This window comes from Aphanomyces astaci (assembly GCF_000520075.1).
Source record: "Aphanomyces astaci strain APO3 unplaced genomic scaffold supercont1.28, whole genome shotgun sequence".
In the NCBI taxonomy this organism is placed as follows: domain Eukaryota; phylum Oomycota; class Saprolegniomycetes; order Saprolegniales; family Verrucalvaceae; genus Aphanomyces; species Aphanomyces astaci.
The window spans coordinates 184,069-200,737 of NW_009798291.1; the positions used below are offsets into that span (position 1 = coordinate 184,069).

The following is a 16,669-nucleotide window of genomic DNA, read 5'->3' on the forward strand; positions in this document are numbered from 1 at the left end:
GCGAGCGCTTGAACCACCAGCCAGCTGCACTTGTTATCTTGGATATCCGTGCCAATCTAGAACAACAAATATATATATCATGAAACGAGTGATCATATATATATATATATATATTGTTGTACCTTGCCGAGCACTTCAGGGTCGGCGTAGCAGTCCAAGTAGTCGTCTTGCACTTGAAAGTACTCTCCAATCTTGACGCAAATGTCTTGGCATTGAGCAAAGCACGCCGCGTCGGTCACGCCGCTACATTCGGTTAGATAAAACAAACGTTTGTGGAGAATGTTGGTCCAATGGCGCATTTAAAGAACATAAAAGAATACTTGAGAGTATAACTCTTTTTCCCAACGAACAACCACGAACAATATGCAATCATTCATGGGAGGTAGGTAGGTAGGTACCTGATGTGCATGGCACAGGCGGCAGAGAGGTAGAACGTGTAGTACGCCGTCTTGAACACGACAATCTTTTGATGGCTACAGCACACTTCGCATGAGCACGACGAAGTAGGACACGATGGAGACCGACCGTTCGATGGTGAACCGGTCCAAGTCGGTGGGACCATCCAGCGGCTGCGACGTCAAGTCGAGCAGCTGGCCAAACTCGGTTTGCAAAATCACTTCGTGGAACAACTCGACCAAGTCGATGTAGTACGGTTCGCTGCGGAAGTACGTCTTCAAGATGGAATACACGAACGATTCCAGCAAGAACGCGTCGTTGATGGCGATTTGCTTGACCTACATGGACCATGTGTGAGACGATGGATGCTTGATGTTGATAGGGAGATATACCTTGGGCAGGCGGTACCAGCAAGGTTGCCCACGACGGGTGATCGAGTCGTCCATGACGTCGTCGGCAACGAGGAAGAACGCTTGGAGCTACAAAGTCGCTGGAGTTAGGCATGATCACCCTGGAATGGGATGTGTGTACCCATTCAATGCACCATCCCAAGATGGCAGCCTTCTTGCGCGCTTCAGGGGTCAAGCCCTTGCCTTGGGTCAACGCTTCCGCACTACACGGACATGTTCGTCAGAGGTAAAATGGAGTTGCATTGGATCACGTTGGTGTACCAGTGGATGACACTGATGCCGCGGTTCATCTTGCCGCCAAGACAGTTGTAATCGATCATCTATACAACATGGATTCGTCAGCTTTGCATGAAAACAACGTGTGAGTATGTGCGCATCGTGCGTACCTCCTTGACCCACTCCACGGCTTCCGTCGGCATCGTGTACTTCTTCGTCATCACGTCCAAGACTTCGTTCTTGAGTTCGTGGCAGATGTCCACGAATTCTACATCCATGTCCCGTCAGTTCCGACCGCCATGAGAAGGTAGTACCTTGGATTTCGCGTTCCTTGGTCGTGCCGTTCGCCATGCTTGTTGCTGCTTTACCTTGATTCAAAAAGTGAAGTAACTTTACCAACTTGACTGGCGCAATTCCCCAGAATCATTTCATCCAATCAACGTGCGACGTTTGCTGCCATCCCCTCGATTGAAGCACTTGCTTGATACAAGAACCGATTCAACACGAACTAAATAACACACCACGTTGTATGTATCGATATAATTCAAACGTTTGACTAGGTCAAGGTATATTTTCGTGATAATTCAAATGGTGGGAAATTTATTTCTTATTTTAAGGAAAAATAACTAGGTTGGATATTTTCTTCATGTTGAGATCTTTTGCATTTCTCACTGCAGATAACACGCGCCGTCGGATATGCCGGCATCAGCGCTGTGGCAGCCAGCGTCTATGAATCGCGCCTTCATCGGTACAAGTGAATGGGGAAGTTCTCCGTGAGCATGTATCCGTCTTCAAACAGCACGACAACGTTCACTTCGAATTGGACCTTGAAGGCTGCCCGCATGCAACATAAAATGGTCACGCGCTCTTTCGTCACGATTTGTAGGAGACCTGTACCTGGAGTGAGCATGGAAGGACACGTGAATAGTCGCGGGAAGATCATGTAGAGGGGGATCGAGACTTGTCGGGCCACATCACCCCATCCGATTTGCACGTTTTGGATCTCCGTGGCTAATAATGGAGCACAGACGAGCATCACGATGATGGATTAGCTAGCTCTTAAGCAAGACAATGCGAAGTACCGTCTTACCGTCTCGGGCAATGCCTTCCGCGTGAGCTAGGGAAGACACGTGAAGAAGGTCACGAAGGGAGCGCCTCACAACGTACTGACGCTTTCGACGCGAATGAGTTGCAGCTCAATGCTCTTCAGCGGCGCGGACGCGGCTTCCACGACGATCTAATACGCATGTTCACCGAAGATCATCAGTCATATGTGTAATCGATGGTGAAGGAACAGACCTCGCCCGTGAAGGGTAGGTTCACGGGGCAGTTGGTTCGGTGGATGTTGCCCTTGATGTGGAACGTGGGGATGTTCCGTGGCGTGCTCTATTGTTCAAAACAGATGAGAGCTCATCAACGGCAGTCAAGTACCAAGCGGACGTTTTCCAGTTTGTCGGGCGTGACAATGAATTCCTCTGGGGAGTCAGGGAGTGCGTTCTGGAGCGGGACTTCCACGATGAACTCGAGCGTTCGATGCAACGTCTTCTTCATCATGCCGCGCGCGCAGTCGCAAATGATCTCGTACTTGACGCTCACATACACGCCGTGGTAGGTTTCCACAAGGCCTTGCTGCGCGTTCACGGCATGGAGTTCGAATTCAAACGGGAACTTGGAGATGCCCACAGGCACCTTTCCTGGACCGACCACCGGGATATGAAAGTACACGAGCTCAAGAGGCGACACGGTGTTGTAGAACGCGTCAAAGAGTCCCACACTTTTCGCGCTCAATTGGAGTTTGGCGCTGCCTTCCACGCGCATGCTGATCCCCGAATGGCTGAATGCGTTCGTGGCATGCAAGATGACATGTCCTTGGATGAGATCCTAGGTCTACGCATCAGCATGGAGGATAGATGGACCCATGGACGTACATGCGGGCGGAAGACGCGATCGACGCGGTTGAGCTTGATGTCCAACGTCGACATGATCAAAGATACAATGCGAGTATTATATTTGACAGGTTTGGGAAAGTATCAAATGCCATAAGGATCGTCGGAATTTTTTGAACCGTCACGTTCATTCCGCAAAGCCCGGAATCGCGGCATCATTGGGGAAGGCGAGTTACTTGCACGCGACATGCTTCCTGCATGCGCTCAACCTAGATGTTTATGTAGACGTTCAACATACTTGCTGCCGCTGCGTGTGCACACGAAGCTTTGTCCATGCGCCCGTACGTTACGCGTCATGACACATAATGTATGACCCAACAATAAGTTATCATTCTCATGAAAGCAGGACGAAGCATCAGCATGCGGCCACGTCGACTCTGTCGGTGGAGGCCAGGACCGGCAGTAATGACCAGGACAACCGACATGCATATGCAGATTGTCGTCATGGTAACTTCTCGATCGACGCAGTAACGTTATGTTATCGTTATGGTTTCACGTGTCTGCGGTGTAGAAACCCGCGACGACGATACCACGATGATGCGTGGCAGTGATTCGCAGGGCCACCGCCATCATGTCGACGACGAGCAAGTGTCGTTCAAGATGCGTTTGTGGGATTACTTGCTGCGGAACGTCCACAGGTAGTCCTTTCTACCGCCCCAACTATGATTCGAATGTGAGTGCGTGTTTCCCAGTGCGGTGGACGAACTCTACTGCATGTGCGAGCTCGAGAGCAGCACGTCGCACTGCGAAGACGCGGCGCGCGTCCTGCAATCGTGCCACGACGACTTTATCAAGGTAAAACTAACGTTGCCAAGACATACTGTATGTACCTCGATCAAGTGACGATCGATAACGTGGTTATGTGTCCATATATGATCATGTATATAGCTCATGGAATGCATTCGAATGCAGTCGTCCATGTCGTCCAAATCGTCGGTGGCGTGGGAAGTGAAGAAAGGCAGCCAGTGGTCGCAATTGGGGAAACCCACGACCGGCGTCGTGGTCCAGGCCCTGGAGCGCATCGCCAAAACCACATCACCTCCTCCAGCCTCCGTGCCGTCTCCACCATTCGTTTCATCTTCGTTGGTCATGATCAAGCCCAATTCTGCTCGGTTGTGTATCTGCCTATATATCTACACATGCCACCAGCTCACTCACGCGAGTGGCATGTAGGCCAGCGTCCTCGCCAAGCCCGGCTAGTCCCACGGACGATCGCGGAGCATCATCTCCACACGTCGTTCCAATGCGCCATCAAAAGCTCAGCTTGCCGCGGAAACCCAAACGATCGCCGTCGGAAACAAAGCTCCTGTCGGAACAACGCTTGGACACGGTCACGGCCAACAAGCACGCGATCGAGTCGGCCAGGGTTGGTGTCTGCATATGTAGTATACAAGTTGCTGCAGTTGTGGAGCAACTTCCTAAGCCACGACGCATTAGTCTTTCTCCTCAACCCCGTTCATGTGTATATACATCGTCGCATCCTCTAACGTCACAGGGGTCGTCGTAGTTGACCCGCATCCGCATGGCCGCCGAGCGCATGCAACACGTCACGTCCCGAAATGCGTCATCCCGGCAAAAGCAAGAAGTATCAAGTTTCAGAGGTTTCGAACGGTCTCATCTTGTGTTAGGACATGATGTGGGCCAAGCTAGCGCGCGCCGACAGACTCAAACAAGCGCACTTGCGGTGGATCGTGAGCAAAGCCGGGTCCGAGAACACCAAAGTGGACGAGATCAACTTTATCCAAACGCTTATGCACCAAGATCGGAAGATGGAGGTGCAAGCAATTACGACGGCAGCAACTCTTTCTCCGTACTCATGTACAAGTGTCTAGTTGCAACAACGGCTAGACCACGTGGCCGTACGACGAGCCAACCTCCTGCGTCAAATTCAGACCAAAGCCAGTCTCAAGGTAAGTTCGTGGTTTCATATCGATTTGATTGGCTACTTCAGATATGGGCTCTAAATTATTAGCCAATCAAAACCTTCTCAAGGAAATTCAACCAATCAGATCGATTGTGGATCGGTTTGGTCGGCGCGATTATTCGATTGCACCCCCTCCCGAATTTGTATCAAATCGACCATATAGTTAACGTTATTGTGCATTTCACCCAAATTTCGAGTCATTTCACCAAATATGTAGCGTGTCATCAAATTTAATCTTATACAAACTATATTATACTAGTACTAGCACAACACTTAGTACCTATTTTGCTGGACAGCTAAATCCGTAGTTTGGATTGGCAGAAATTCGACAGAACGTGATTTGATTGGCTTAGGCGGTCCATTCTCTTGAGACATTCGATTCTGCTGACGGGCTCCAGCTTCGAATCGATTTGACATTATGGTTCTCCAGTTAGTTATTTATCACAGGTGAATAAATATACGAATCTCAGTTTATTTTTTACTCGATATTATAGGTAGTAAGGCTATGACGTTATCGCTGTTACTTCTGTGCGTATATATATATACTACTGAGAATACTTATGACAGTATGACGTAGGCTGAAAGCATTCGGGCAGCGGCCAAGGCGAAAGAAGTGCAGTTGGAACTTCGCGTGTCGCAAATTCAGAAGCGGCACGAAGGGGTGCAAGCACGGCGGCTCAAGTACCAGCAGGAGAAGAAGGGGGGTGGCGCTAGTACTACTAGCAAGACGTCCCCTCCAACTAATAGTAGCCCCCCCATCGGCCCCGCCGGCAGTAACAAACGCAAGTCGTCCAAGCAGCCATCTCGGCACTCTGCCGCCAGCACCAGCCATCATCAAGATGGACGGGACGCCGTCATGCCGTCGTTGGAAGCGTCCGTCGAGCTGAGCATGAAGAAGAACGCCCAGCGGCTTCGAGATCGCATGCGATTCCTCACAAAGGCCACCAATATCGTCGCCGTCTCCCCCAAAAACCCATCGCCCCCTGCATCCCCTCGTTGCCCGCCTCCTCATATTCATGACGTGATCGCCACGGCTGTACAACAAATGGTTCGTACAGACAGCCGACCCACTGTATCACATTGCAACACCACCAACCTTGCCTACCAACCAACAAACCTCACACGTCTGACGTGTCCATTGCGGTAGGACGACGTGGCGCTGCACGACACGCTCGCCTCGTTCTTGACCCCCCCTTCCATCTCGAACGCGACGTCCCATACGTCCAACACGATAACGTCACCGCACGACTTGGCCAGACTGGCCACCGTGCCGACGTTGCGCTGGGTGTCCAAGCCAACGATCGCCCTCGCGCTCCGGGTGGTCTTCGTGCAGTGCGCGGCCCACCGACAGCACATTGACACGCTGGTCGGGTCCAATCTCGTGCTGCCGCTCGTGGACGTGCTGGTGTGGGCGCTGCAGCACTGGGACCGCAACGACGTCTTGCGATGGGCCATGCCCGTGCTCGCGCTGTGCCTCGGTCCAGCATCGACTTCGAAATTCGACGCGATCCGCGAAGACATTGGCCGGTATTGTCCTTTCAGCCAAAATATTTGGACTTTGTGCTGATTGTACCAAATCCATCGATCGATTTTTTGTACTGAAATTTGTATCGAAAAAAGGCCAGTGGAAATGCCGATCACACTATTTTAAGTCACACACTAATTATTTGTTGAAGTGATGATTGGCTAATTTCTTCTGCCAATCCTTCAATACATTTTTGTTGAGTCGATATATATATTCGGCATGTCACACCATTTTTTTTAAATATACACACAAACTATTAATAGTACACAATACCATACAGTATTATGTGGATAGCGGGTTCTGTTATGTGATTAATAGCTGATAGTATTTTGTTATATTATTCCGTTATTTACATGTCAATTCGATTTGCATTCCCTTTATTCCGCTTACAGTAAGTAGTACTACGTAGTATATGTTTTGTGCTCTTTTAGTTTAGGGTGGTGGAGGGACGATGACGTTATATCGCAGGGGGAGTGGGGATATGACGTTACGTATGTATATATGGTCGGATGTAGGTACATTGCAAACGTGGGCATTTTGTTTCGTGTGGCCGATCGGTTTGCGTTGGTGGCCGTGACCCAGCAAGACGACTTGTTCCGCCTCACTTGTCATTTTCTCTGTGCGTTGACGACGCAGCACAGACCCAAGCGCGTCGTCGTGCGCTCGATGCAAGACCTGCGCGTGCCCGTGGCCAAGATCTTCAAAACCACCGGGTTGTTTGGTATGTCACGATGACATGGCATATGTCTCGGATGATGCTTGATCACGTCACTGTTTCAACCTGTCCAACGTTGGTTGCCAAATTGAGGACTTAGTAGCATCGACATAACAACGAGATAGGATTGAACGGTTTAATGGACGGTAGGAATGGTGACGCTGCTGCTGGCAAGTGTGCCAATCCACGAATTCGATCACGTCACCACCAACAAGCACGACAACGTCACTTTGCACAGCGATGACACGCACACGTCACAGCCCACGCCAGTATTGTCGTCGTCGTCATCCTTGAGTGGGCTCATCTTGAGAGCATTGACCAACATGGCGCGGCTGGACGTCATGTGGTTTCAATCGGTCGTGGGGACACGGGCCAACCAGCCCCGATTCGTCCACCTCGTGCGAACCGTGTTGCTCTCGGCACGCCACGAGTTGCTAGTTGAGTTGCTGCCGTTGCTAGGATACTACGTGTTGCGAAGTCCACCGCACCAGGCGTCGTTGCGGTGCATCGGCGACGGACAACCGTCGCTGTTGCAGCTTTTGGCTATGCTGCCATTTTCATACTTTAGCGATCCTCGGTACTGAAGTCTGTGGTTTGATCGCGTTATTCACATGACGTTGTGGCCGTAGTGGAAAGGATTTGCTGTTCCCGACCTTGCTTGCATGTTGCTGGGACGACGAAGACAACGCGACCGTGCTTGAAATGAACGTGAACACGGTCATGCTGGTGGTGTACCTTCGAAAACACGTTGAGCACCTTCGTGCGTCCACGACATCGCTTGGCCATAATGACTCGTGGCGCGGCCTCGCCGCGCGCCTGCCGCTCCACATGTGGAACGATTTGCTGAGGTACTTTGAAGGTCGGAACAGCGGCGGCACCACGCGACCTACCTCCAAGTAGCCATCGCATCCAGCCATGACCCTTGTAACGAAAGCCGTAGGATATCAACTATATTGCACAAGTGTCAAATGGCGATCTGATTCCATGGGCGAGGCGAACAGCTGTCCCTCGTTTTAACGACTAACATTTTGATATTGCGCTCGCACGTATTGTTATTTGAATGCAATGTTGACATAGGTCGTTAAACCAAGGGATGGTCGTAGTCGTACCTACTTCGTTTGAATTGCGGTATACTTCGAAGTACTATTAATTGAAATACAAAAATCAATAATCTATGGGTCGAATTTCAATTTCTAATCGAAGTAACATTTGTAACTTCGACATACGATGGTAATGCTGGCGATAAGGGACCAGTTGAAATCTGACCAGGACCATCATGATGATACCGCCGCGCCCCCTCTTCATGCTTGCACTGGTACTCCCTCCAGCAGTGATGGTACATGCAGTGGACACCGACTACGGCGGATACCCGGCTCGATCTGGTGTCGGCATCTGGGTCGACGTGGACACCCCGATGGACGCGCGAACCAAGGTGTCGTCGCGCGGCGAGTCTTGGGACCTCGTGATGAGTGACGAATTTGAGATCGAAGGGCGTTCATTTGTCGCGGGCAAGGATCATCTGTGGACAGCCGTGGACATCCCCGATGGCGTGAATGCCGCGTTGGAAATGTACAATTCGTCCAACGTGTACACCAAAAACGGAAAACTCGTCAACAAGATCGAGGAAGGACCGACGAACGCAACATACTTCAACCAGTGGCTCGAAGTGCCTGGCATTGAAACGCGCACATTGGTATGCATGTATGCCTTCGATGATCCTTTCATTCACCATCCACGCATGCTCGTAGCACTACAAGGCAGGGATGATGCAGTCATGGAACAAGTTCTGCATGCAAGGCGGGCTCATCGAAGTCTCGGCCAAGTTGCCTGGGGCCGTCAATAACATCCCAGACGCCGAACACAAGAGCGTGACCACCAACCCGAACGCCCTCGGCTACAAATGGGAAGCTGGACAAAAGGTGCCGCTGGCGCCACTCACGCCCGTCCTCGACGGCGGGTACTACCCGACCTGGCCGGGTATTTGGCTCATGGGGAACTTGGGGCGCGCGCTCTTCGCCGGCTCCACCACGCGCATGTGGCCGTGGACGTACAACGAGTGCGACGCCGACTTAGCGCCCCATCAAGCCATCTCTGCATGCAACCCGAATCCTGGCTTTGGCTTGAACCCAAACCAAGGCCGCGGCGCCCCCGAGATCGACATCCTCGAAGGCGGCGGCGCGGCCATCTCTTCGTCCATTCAGATCGCTCCAGGCATGCCCGACCAGTACAGACGCAAACCGGTGGTCAAAGGCGGCTTGGACACCAATAACTCCACAATGGTGACCAACATCTACTGCGTCTACGGCAAGATGTGCTTGACACCTGGTGCCAACATCCCCGACGCCCCCACGTCCGCCTTTAAGGAGCGCGGGTACAAGAGCTGGTACCAAGGGCTGCGGTATGCTGTCAACAACGAATGCCCGCCCAAAGTTCAGCAAGTGCAAGGCCCCCAAGGATACCTATCGGTACGTACGGTTTATGTTTGCGTGGCATGTATATATTATGACCATTGGGATGCTGGGGTAGCCTCAATAGCTAGCCCAGACCAGGTAGTTTTAGAGTTTTTGTAGCCAACTCAACGATGAGCTAACCAACTTCAAAGTTGAGCTAGCCTGCGGATTACGGTAGCTCGCAGAGTATTAGTAGAGCTAGAATGAACAACGTAGCTCAAAGTGAGCTAGCACCGAACGGCTAGCTTTGACTCAACGATGAGCTAGCCAACTGCATAATTGGGCTAGCCGGCTGAATAGCTTGCAGCTAGCTTTAAACTACAGTGTAGCCGACTCAACGAAGAGCTAGCGAACTTTAATGTTGGTCTAGCCGGCTGAATAGGTAGAAGCTAGCTTTAAACTAGTGTGTAGCCGACTCAACGATGAGCTAGCCAACTGTATACTTGGGCTAGCCGGCTGAACGATGAGCTAGCCAACTGTATAATTGGGCTAGCCGGCTGAATACTGTAGCAGCTAGCTTAAACTTGTGTGTAGCCGACTCAACGATGAGCTAGCCGGCTGGTTGGGTAGCCAGCAGAGTCATACTCATACTAAAGCGAGGTGAACAACGTTCCGCCTTCTGGCGAGTTCTAGTCTAGCTCGACCAGTATCTTATTGGCATTTGATCTTTTACTGCAGATGGGATCATACTAACACTGTACGACGTAGGTGAAAGCAGCTCAAGACAAGGGGTTTATCGGTTTGAATACATGGTACTGGGAGGAAATGAGTGCTGCGAAGGACGTGCATGCCGACTTGGGGCTGATCGACGGCAAGGGGCCGCTGCACTGGGGTATCAACTACGAAGGCCGGTGTTTCCCCATTGCGAACGGGTACATTGGCACGTTCCTATGTGACCCAGACTCGAAGAATCCGAAATGCGAAGCTCCTCGCAGAGAGGGCGTGGCCGATACCAACCAAATGGCCAAATTTGAGTACCAGATGGACGCGATTTCGGCAAATTGGGACATCAACCACGATGCGTACACAACGTTTTACGTGTATCAAGTGGAATGGTATGTCGTTGCTCGCGTCGTTCGACACGAACGTACATATACATGAGTTGGTTTCGTAGGGTCATGGGGCCCACGGGGTACATTCGGTGGAGCTTGCGAGACGCGCCGCTGTTTGAAATCCCCGCCGCGGCCATCACCGAACCCCCCCAAGACCCTACTGGCAACGTCCGCAACCCCAAGAAACTCATGATCGAAGAGCCCATGTACATCATCTTCAACGTGGCACTGGCCAAAGCGTGGGGTACGTACGTCGTCCGTACAAGTCTTCATAGGATGACGTGGCATCACCAGGGACGACCCCGCCCAACGCCGACATCGGGCCGTGCCGCGGCAACGCCACGCAGCCCGCCCCCGGCACTCCCGAGTTCAACAAGACGCAAAACATTTGCGACTCATTCCCTATGTACATGGAGATCGAGTATATTAGAGTGTACCAGGACAAGAGCTCCATGTACATTGGATGCGATCCCCCCACTCATCCCACCAAGGAATGGATCGATGGCCATATCAAATGGTACACGGATGCCAACAACCCCATGATCCGAGTGGACGGTGGCGCGACATGCAACAAGGACGACGACTGCCAGTCCATGTCGGCCACCGTGCCCAGCGGGCGATGCAACCTACATCGGTGTGAATGTGTCAAGGGCTACGGCGGCCCCAGATGCTCCAAGTTTCTCGGTGCGAAAGCCATCGATACCAAGTCCCCCGACTACTTTGGCCCACGGTATATGTACCCCCTATCGCTGATCAGCGTCGTGGTGGCCGTGCTCGTGCTCACGGCCGTGGTAAGGAAGAGGCGCCATGCCACCGCCGCCACCCTCGCCGCTACAACCAACCAAAGCCGCAATACGTTCAAGCAGGTGGGTGCGTACAACGTGAATGAAGAGTGTAGTACGCCCCAGCAACAACAACAACGGCGCTTCTATGGCCCGGCCAGCAACTTGTCGCTTCTGTCCTACTAGTCGTTAGGGATAATACTAAATACTGGTGGATATGTGCGTATTGAAAGCTGCGTAATTGGACGAACGATGTCGCACCGAGTGGAGAAAAAGAGCGAGCGGAACATAAACCATGTTGATCGGGAATGGGGACGGTTTGAGCGTTCAGGTTGGGGTTTACAATCACAGCGCATATGACGATGAAATTGAAGTACGTACCACTGCTGCAATATATCGAGGGCGAGTTTGATGCCACCGCGAGCTCGACATGCAGTGAGCTACCAAACACGGTGGAAGGTGTAATGAAGCAAAGGTACTTCTAACGTGCAGCGGCGTACCAGTGTATGCGAAAATGTCGTGAGTGGTGAGAATGTGAGCTGCGAAAATGCTGCGACGATACCAAAATTCATATGTCCTACGTAGTCGTAATAGAAATCAAGGTTCATATGGAGTACTACTTCAAGTACTCCGGAGATCAGGAATAATTCCCTCATTAAAACAGTTCCACTGTTGTTTTGACCCGAAATACTGTTTCAATGAGGGAACTATTACATTCGGATAAGTAACTTACACCTTTTCGCCAGTAGCCCTGTAACCTGGGACTCCGTTCTACCCCCGGTGAGTACATACGACGATACTATATCTCCGGGGTTAACTGCATCGCTAGTGGTTAGATATCGCTGACCACTGAGATGCACTTAACCCCTAGTAAGAGGTGAGGTGGTCTCAGCATACAAAGTTCCATATAAACCTCATTGAAACAGTACAGTATTTCGTGTCAAAACAACAGTGGAACGGATTTAATGAGGGAATTGTACGGAGATCAGTGTATCTTGGTACCAAGGTTCATGTTTTGGGACAACAGTATAATTCCCTAAGAGCAACAGTTCCAGTGTTGCTTACGACATCGTGTCACTTGTTCTTATTATGCGATAATCAAATGCAGTGTAAACCAAACAGCACATTCCACGTAGGACTCAAGTGTATGTCAGTGATTCGCGATAGCTAACCACTGGTCATGCAACTTAACCCCACGGGAGTACGAGGAAAATTAGTTAGTTCATTAGGGCCTTTGCTCAACTAATAAGGTAATAAAACTCAATTAACCACGGGAATACCGACACAAGGGTCTAGGGGTTCCGAGGTTACAACGCTACTGGTTCTTTTGAAGGGAAATGATTACGTAAGCAACAGTGGAACGGTTGTTCTTAGGGAATTATTCCATCTTGGTATCATGAACGGACTCCAAACTTTGACTTTATGGTGTCGCAAACGTGTCGCTTGGTTGTGATTGGATTGGTTGAAAGCAACGAATCAGCGACGCTTGTTCGACTGGGGCGATGATCGATTGGTTGATAAGTGAGCTTGTTCAAATATTGGCACATGTCTCTGTAGCGACCACGTTCTACACATGCTAGCACCGATCACGGCTGCAGAGCTTGCCAGAGGCGGTCACAAGTCCAAAGCACATCATCTTCACGGATGAATCATGAGCGAATGAGAGGTCGGGCTTTGGGCGCGCTGACCTTGCTCCAAGCTGTGACGGTAGCACTTGACTACGACTACGAAGGGTATCGTTCCAGGAGTGGCGTCACTGCCTGGGTTGACGTGGACACGCCGTTGGATGCTCGCTCCAAGAAGTCATCCCGCGGCGAGACGTGGGATCTCGTGATGAGCGACGAGTTTGAGATCGACGGCCGATCGTTCGTACCAGGGCAAGATCACATGTGGACCGCCTTGGACATCCCCGACGGGGTGAACGCCGCCATTGGTCTGTACAACTCGTCTAACGTGTACACTTTGAACGGCAAACTGATCAACCGCGTGGACGAAATGCAAACAAACGTCACGTACTTTAACCAATGGCTTGAAGTGCCCGACTTCGAGTCCAGCACATTGGTACACAAGCGACGATCTCATCTCCTCTAATCCACAGTACAATTCTAGCACTACTCCGCTGGCATGATGCAGTCGTGGAACAAGTTTTGCTTGCAGGGCGGGCTCATCGAAGTGGCGGCCAAGCTACCCGGCGCCGTCAACGTCCTGCCGGACAACGTCCACAAGAGCACGACCATGAATCCGAACGCGCTTGGCGAGATCTGGAGGGATGGCGTCAAGACTGTACTCACCCCTAGCGACCGCGTCCAAGACGGAGCTTACTACCCCACATGGCCCGGCATCTGGCTGCTCGGGAACCTCGGCCGCGCGCTCTTCTCGGCGTCCACCACGCGAATGTGGCCGTGGTCGTACAATGAGTGTGACCCCGATTACCACCCCCATCAAGCCATCTCTGCGTGCGACCCCAATCCTGGCTTTGGCTTGAACCCAAACCAAGGCCGAGGCGCCCCCGAGATCGACATCCTTGAAGGCGGAGGAGCTGCCATCTCGTCGTCCATTCAAGTCGCTCCGGGGATGCCAGACAACTACCGCCGCAAGCCGGTTGAAGCGCCTGACGGCGTGTTCTGTTTTTACGGCAAGGCGTGTGCCACCCCTGGCGCCAACTTTCCAGATATCCCCACGAGCGCGTACGCCGACCGAGGCCATCGCAGCTGGTATCAAGGGCTCAAGTACGCTGCCAACAACCGGTGCCCCACCGATCCCAACGAAGTGCAGCAATACGAACCGGTAAGCTCGTCTACCTGTGTCCAAAGCTGGTGGAAACGTGGTGTACTCATCGATACTTGTAGGTGAAAGCAGTGCAAATGAACCCGGCTTTGCTCACGACGAACATCTACGACAAGATGCAAGTGAGTGCCGGACGGGACGCCAACGCCGACTTGGGGCTCATCGACGGCAAAGGGCCGGACCACTGGGGCATCAACTACAACGGCACGTGCTTTCCCATTGCGAATGGGTACATTGGCGCGTTTTTATGCGACCCCGACACAAAGAACACCAAATGTGCAGCGACCCGCATGGACGGCGTCCCCAACACCAACCAGATGCCCCCGTTCGAGTACCAGATGGACGCAATTTCAGCTAATTGGGACATTGGCCACGATGCGTACACGACGTTTTACATATACCAAATCGAGTGGTAAGCTCTTCTAAATGGCCACGAAATGGTTCTAAATGGCCACGAAAGACTTATCTTTTGTGGGAAGACGAACGAATGAATGGTACTGATGAAAGGACTAGGGTGCTGGGTGAGTCAGGGTATGTACGCTGGATGCTCGATGGCGCGCCTTTGTTTGAAATTCCGTCGGTGACGTTTACCAAGCCCCCCCAAGCCGGGCCTGGCAAACCGCGCAACCCGATTAAGTCGCCCATTGAAGAGCCTCTGTACATCATCATCAACATTGCCGTGGCGAGGGCTTGGGGTACTACTATTTATATCCTATATTGGAATGCCATGTATGACGTGGCACATTGCCCTGTTTCGTAGGCGCTACCCCGCCCAACGCAAACATTGGGCCGTGTCGTGGCGATGCCAACACACCCAAGCCAGGCACTCCTGAGTTCAACAAGTCCAACAACATTTGCGACTCGTTCCCCATGTACATGGAGATTGAGTATATTAGAGTGTATCAAGAGAAGAGCTCGATGTACATTGGATGCGATCCCCCCACTCATCCCACCAAGGAATGGATCGATGGCCACCTCGAATGGTACACGAATGTCAATAACACCATGATCCGAGTGGACGGTGGCGCGACATGCAACAAGGACGACGACTGCCAGTCCATGTCGGCGTCCATGCCCAGTGGTCGCTGCGTGAAACGTCGCTGCAACTGCGTCAAGGGCTATGGCGGTATGCGATAACGTCATATGTGTGATGTTATCAAGCAAGATGCCTGATGCTTCGAATTGACCTAGGCCCTCGATGCACCAAGTTTCTCGGCAGCAAGTCACTTGACTTGTCCGACGGCACGTACTTTGGCCCGACGATCTTGTATCCCGCCATCATCGCAAGCGCAATGGTGGCGTTGATTGTGTTGACCTGCGTGTGGCGAATGCGCCAGCGTAGTTCCGCCGCCGCCATGGCGTCATCTATGCGCAAATCAAAGCACCAAGGCGAGGTGGAGGCTGTTGCCGAAGTCTCAGTCGGCACAGCCACCGGGCAATCGAGGCGATACTACGCCCCTGCCAACACTGGTTAATATACCCACATCTCATGCTTACCACCTTCAAAGACTCAGGTCTTTACTACGTGCGTCACCTAAACCCTGTACTAGTAAAAATTATTAGGTCCGTACGAGGAGTCAGAACACCCCTACTGCCCTGTCAGTCAGCAGCAGCATTCTGCTACTTGTGTAGGAGGTTTCTAGTGGCAGCGCAGACATTCGTCACGAAACAGCACAGTTGTCGTGGCCAATTATAGTCTACTCTGATTGGCTGTTTTTCACTCCCGTCAGAACTAATATGAGGTAATCCATCAATATCGCGAACGCTTTTTGTGCACTAAAATGTCAAATGTTTGAAGCACTCCACTACAAAAGTCAGAGCCCATTAATTGACCGCTCCTACGACGACCTAACCCCTTTGCACCCATTTTAGGCTCTTTTCATTAACTATAATTCATTTTTTCTCAGATTTTGAGAGCTCTACAAACTCCAAGTTAAGGTACTTGGTCGTTGAACAGGCCTCGTCTGGGAGCGGCACGGCCTACGACCTACAGTACCTGCCGCTTTTCCCGTCGAGAGGAAAAGATAGGAAGTCCCCGTGGGGCACGATGGCGTCGCGCCACAGCGCTCGCTTTGGTGCGAGTCGCACTACACTCTATCTACGCTACGTATAAGTCTATCTACTCTACGCTATAGAAGTAGAAGTCCTGGTTAATGGGGAAAAGTGGGCCAAAAGCTGGGGTTGAACTGGTGACCTTTCGGTCCCCATGTTCAAACCGCTAGACCATGGCGGCTGGTTCTTTTGGAATTGCTGTTAAGCTTAGTGTACTACGTAGTACTTCCTCCGTTCCAGTATACCTGTGTGAAGTTACGCCAGAGACTCTAACTTTGGCTAGAGGGGGTTTCAGAGGGCCTAAATAGGCTCAAATCATAGAGAAAGGAACGCCCTACAGCCCAGTATTTTCAGGTCAATTTTATTCGCTATAACGCATGAGGTATAAGCTAGCTACGAATGGCTACCGACCGA

At 51.6% G+C, this 16,669-nt stretch overlaps 5 protein-coding genes across 14 annotated transcripts in view; 3 read left to right on the forward strand and 2 right to left on the reverse strand.

The window, feature by feature from the left end:
* H257_10419 (hypothetical protein) overlaps positions 1-1,373 on the reverse strand; it is a gene marked incomplete at both ends in the record, with an annotated part of 2,409 nt that extends 1,036 nt beyond the window's left edge. Inside the window, 9 exons of the mRNA XM_009836962.1 lie at positions 15-56; positions 123-243; positions 399-473; positions 526-734; positions 789-875; positions 928-1,009; positions 1,068-1,126; positions 1,193-1,290; positions 1,337-1,373. Coding sequence (XP_009835264.1) covers positions 15-56; positions 123-243; positions 399-473; positions 526-734; positions 789-875; positions 928-1,009; positions 1,068-1,126; positions 1,193-1,290; positions 1,337-1,373 — 810 coding nt within the window. The remainder of the gene's footprint in view (positions 1-14; positions 57-122; positions 244-398; positions 474-525; positions 735-788; positions 876-927; positions 1,010-1,067; positions 1,127-1,192; positions 1,291-1,336) is intronic.
* Positions 1,374-1,611: 238 nt separating this feature from the next.
* H257_10420 (hypothetical protein) lies at positions 1,612-3,012 on the reverse strand. 3 transcript variants are annotated; one of them, XM_009836964.1, is made up of 7 exons: positions 2,951-3,012; positions 2,454-2,903; positions 2,322-2,408; positions 2,190-2,259; positions 2,113-2,139; positions 1,920-2,033; positions 1,612-1,856 (listed from the first exon to the last, which is right to left on the reverse strand). In XM_009836964.1, the coding sequence occupies exons 1-7, from the start codon at positions 3,002-3,004 to the stop codon at positions 1,765-1,767; spliced, it is 894 nt and encodes a 297-aa protein (XP_009835266.1). In that variant the 5' UTR covers positions 3,005-3,012; the 3' UTR covers positions 1,612-1,764. The 3 variants fall into 3 exon arrangements, with proteins under 3 accessions (XP_009835266.1, XP_009835265.1, XP_009835267.1); XM_009836963.1 differs by having other exon boundaries at positions 1,920-2,139; XM_009836965.1 differs by having other exon boundaries at positions 1,920-2,259.
* Positions 3,013-3,073: 61 nt separating this feature from the next.
* On the forward strand, positions 3,074-8,177 carry H257_10421 (hypothetical protein). 7 transcript variants are annotated; one of them, XM_009836968.1, is made up of 16 exons: positions 3,074-3,135; positions 3,194-3,249; positions 3,315-3,415; positions 3,480-3,606; positions 3,661-3,763; positions 3,857-4,080; positions 4,142-4,334; positions 4,476-4,553; positions 4,597-4,743; positions 4,801-4,878; positions 5,470-5,940; positions 6,040-6,419; positions 6,933-7,138; positions 7,283-7,709; positions 7,762-8,028; positions 8,073-8,177. In XM_009836968.1, exons 2-16 carry the CDS (start codon positions 3,242-3,244, stop codon positions 8,110-8,112), a joined length of 2,850 nt encoding a protein of 949 aa, XP_009835270.1. In that variant the 5' UTR covers positions 3,074-3,135; positions 3,194-3,241; the 3' UTR covers positions 8,113-8,177. The 7 variants fall into 7 exon arrangements, with proteins under 7 accessions (XP_009835270.1, XP_009835268.1, XP_009835272.1 ...); XM_009836966.1 differs by having other exon boundaries at positions 3,881-4,080; XM_009836970.1 differs by having other exon boundaries at positions 7,283-8,028.
* A 220-nt stretch (positions 8,178-8,397) lies between these two features.
* Positions 8,398-11,647, forward strand: H257_10422. Of its 2 annotated transcripts, XM_009836973.1 has the most exons (6): positions 8,398-8,825; positions 8,881-9,597; positions 10,291-10,637; positions 10,697-10,878; positions 10,929-11,364; positions 11,431-11,647. In XM_009836973.1, exons 1-6 carry the CDS (start codon positions 8,409-8,411, stop codon positions 11,600-11,602), a joined length of 2,271 nt encoding a protein of 756 aa, XP_009835275.1. In that variant the 5' UTR covers positions 8,398-8,408; the 3' UTR covers positions 11,603-11,647. The 2 variants fall into 2 exon arrangements, with proteins under 2 accessions (XP_009835275.1, XP_009835276.1); XM_009836974.1 differs by having other exon boundaries at positions 10,929-11,647.
* Positions 11,648-13,075: 1,428 nt separating this feature from the next.
* Positions 13,076-15,678, forward strand: H257_10423 (hypothetical protein; the record flags this gene model as incomplete). The annotated part of the gene is made up of 7 exons (XM_009836975.1): positions 13,076-13,477; positions 13,526-13,633; positions 13,697-14,203; positions 14,266-14,615; positions 14,717-14,898; positions 14,964-15,329; positions 15,395-15,678. 7 exons carry the CDS (start codon positions 13,076-13,078, stop codon positions 15,676-15,678), a joined length of 2,199 nt encoding a protein of 732 aa, XP_009835277.1.
* Between the last annotated feature and the right edge of the window lie 991 nt (positions 15,679-16,669).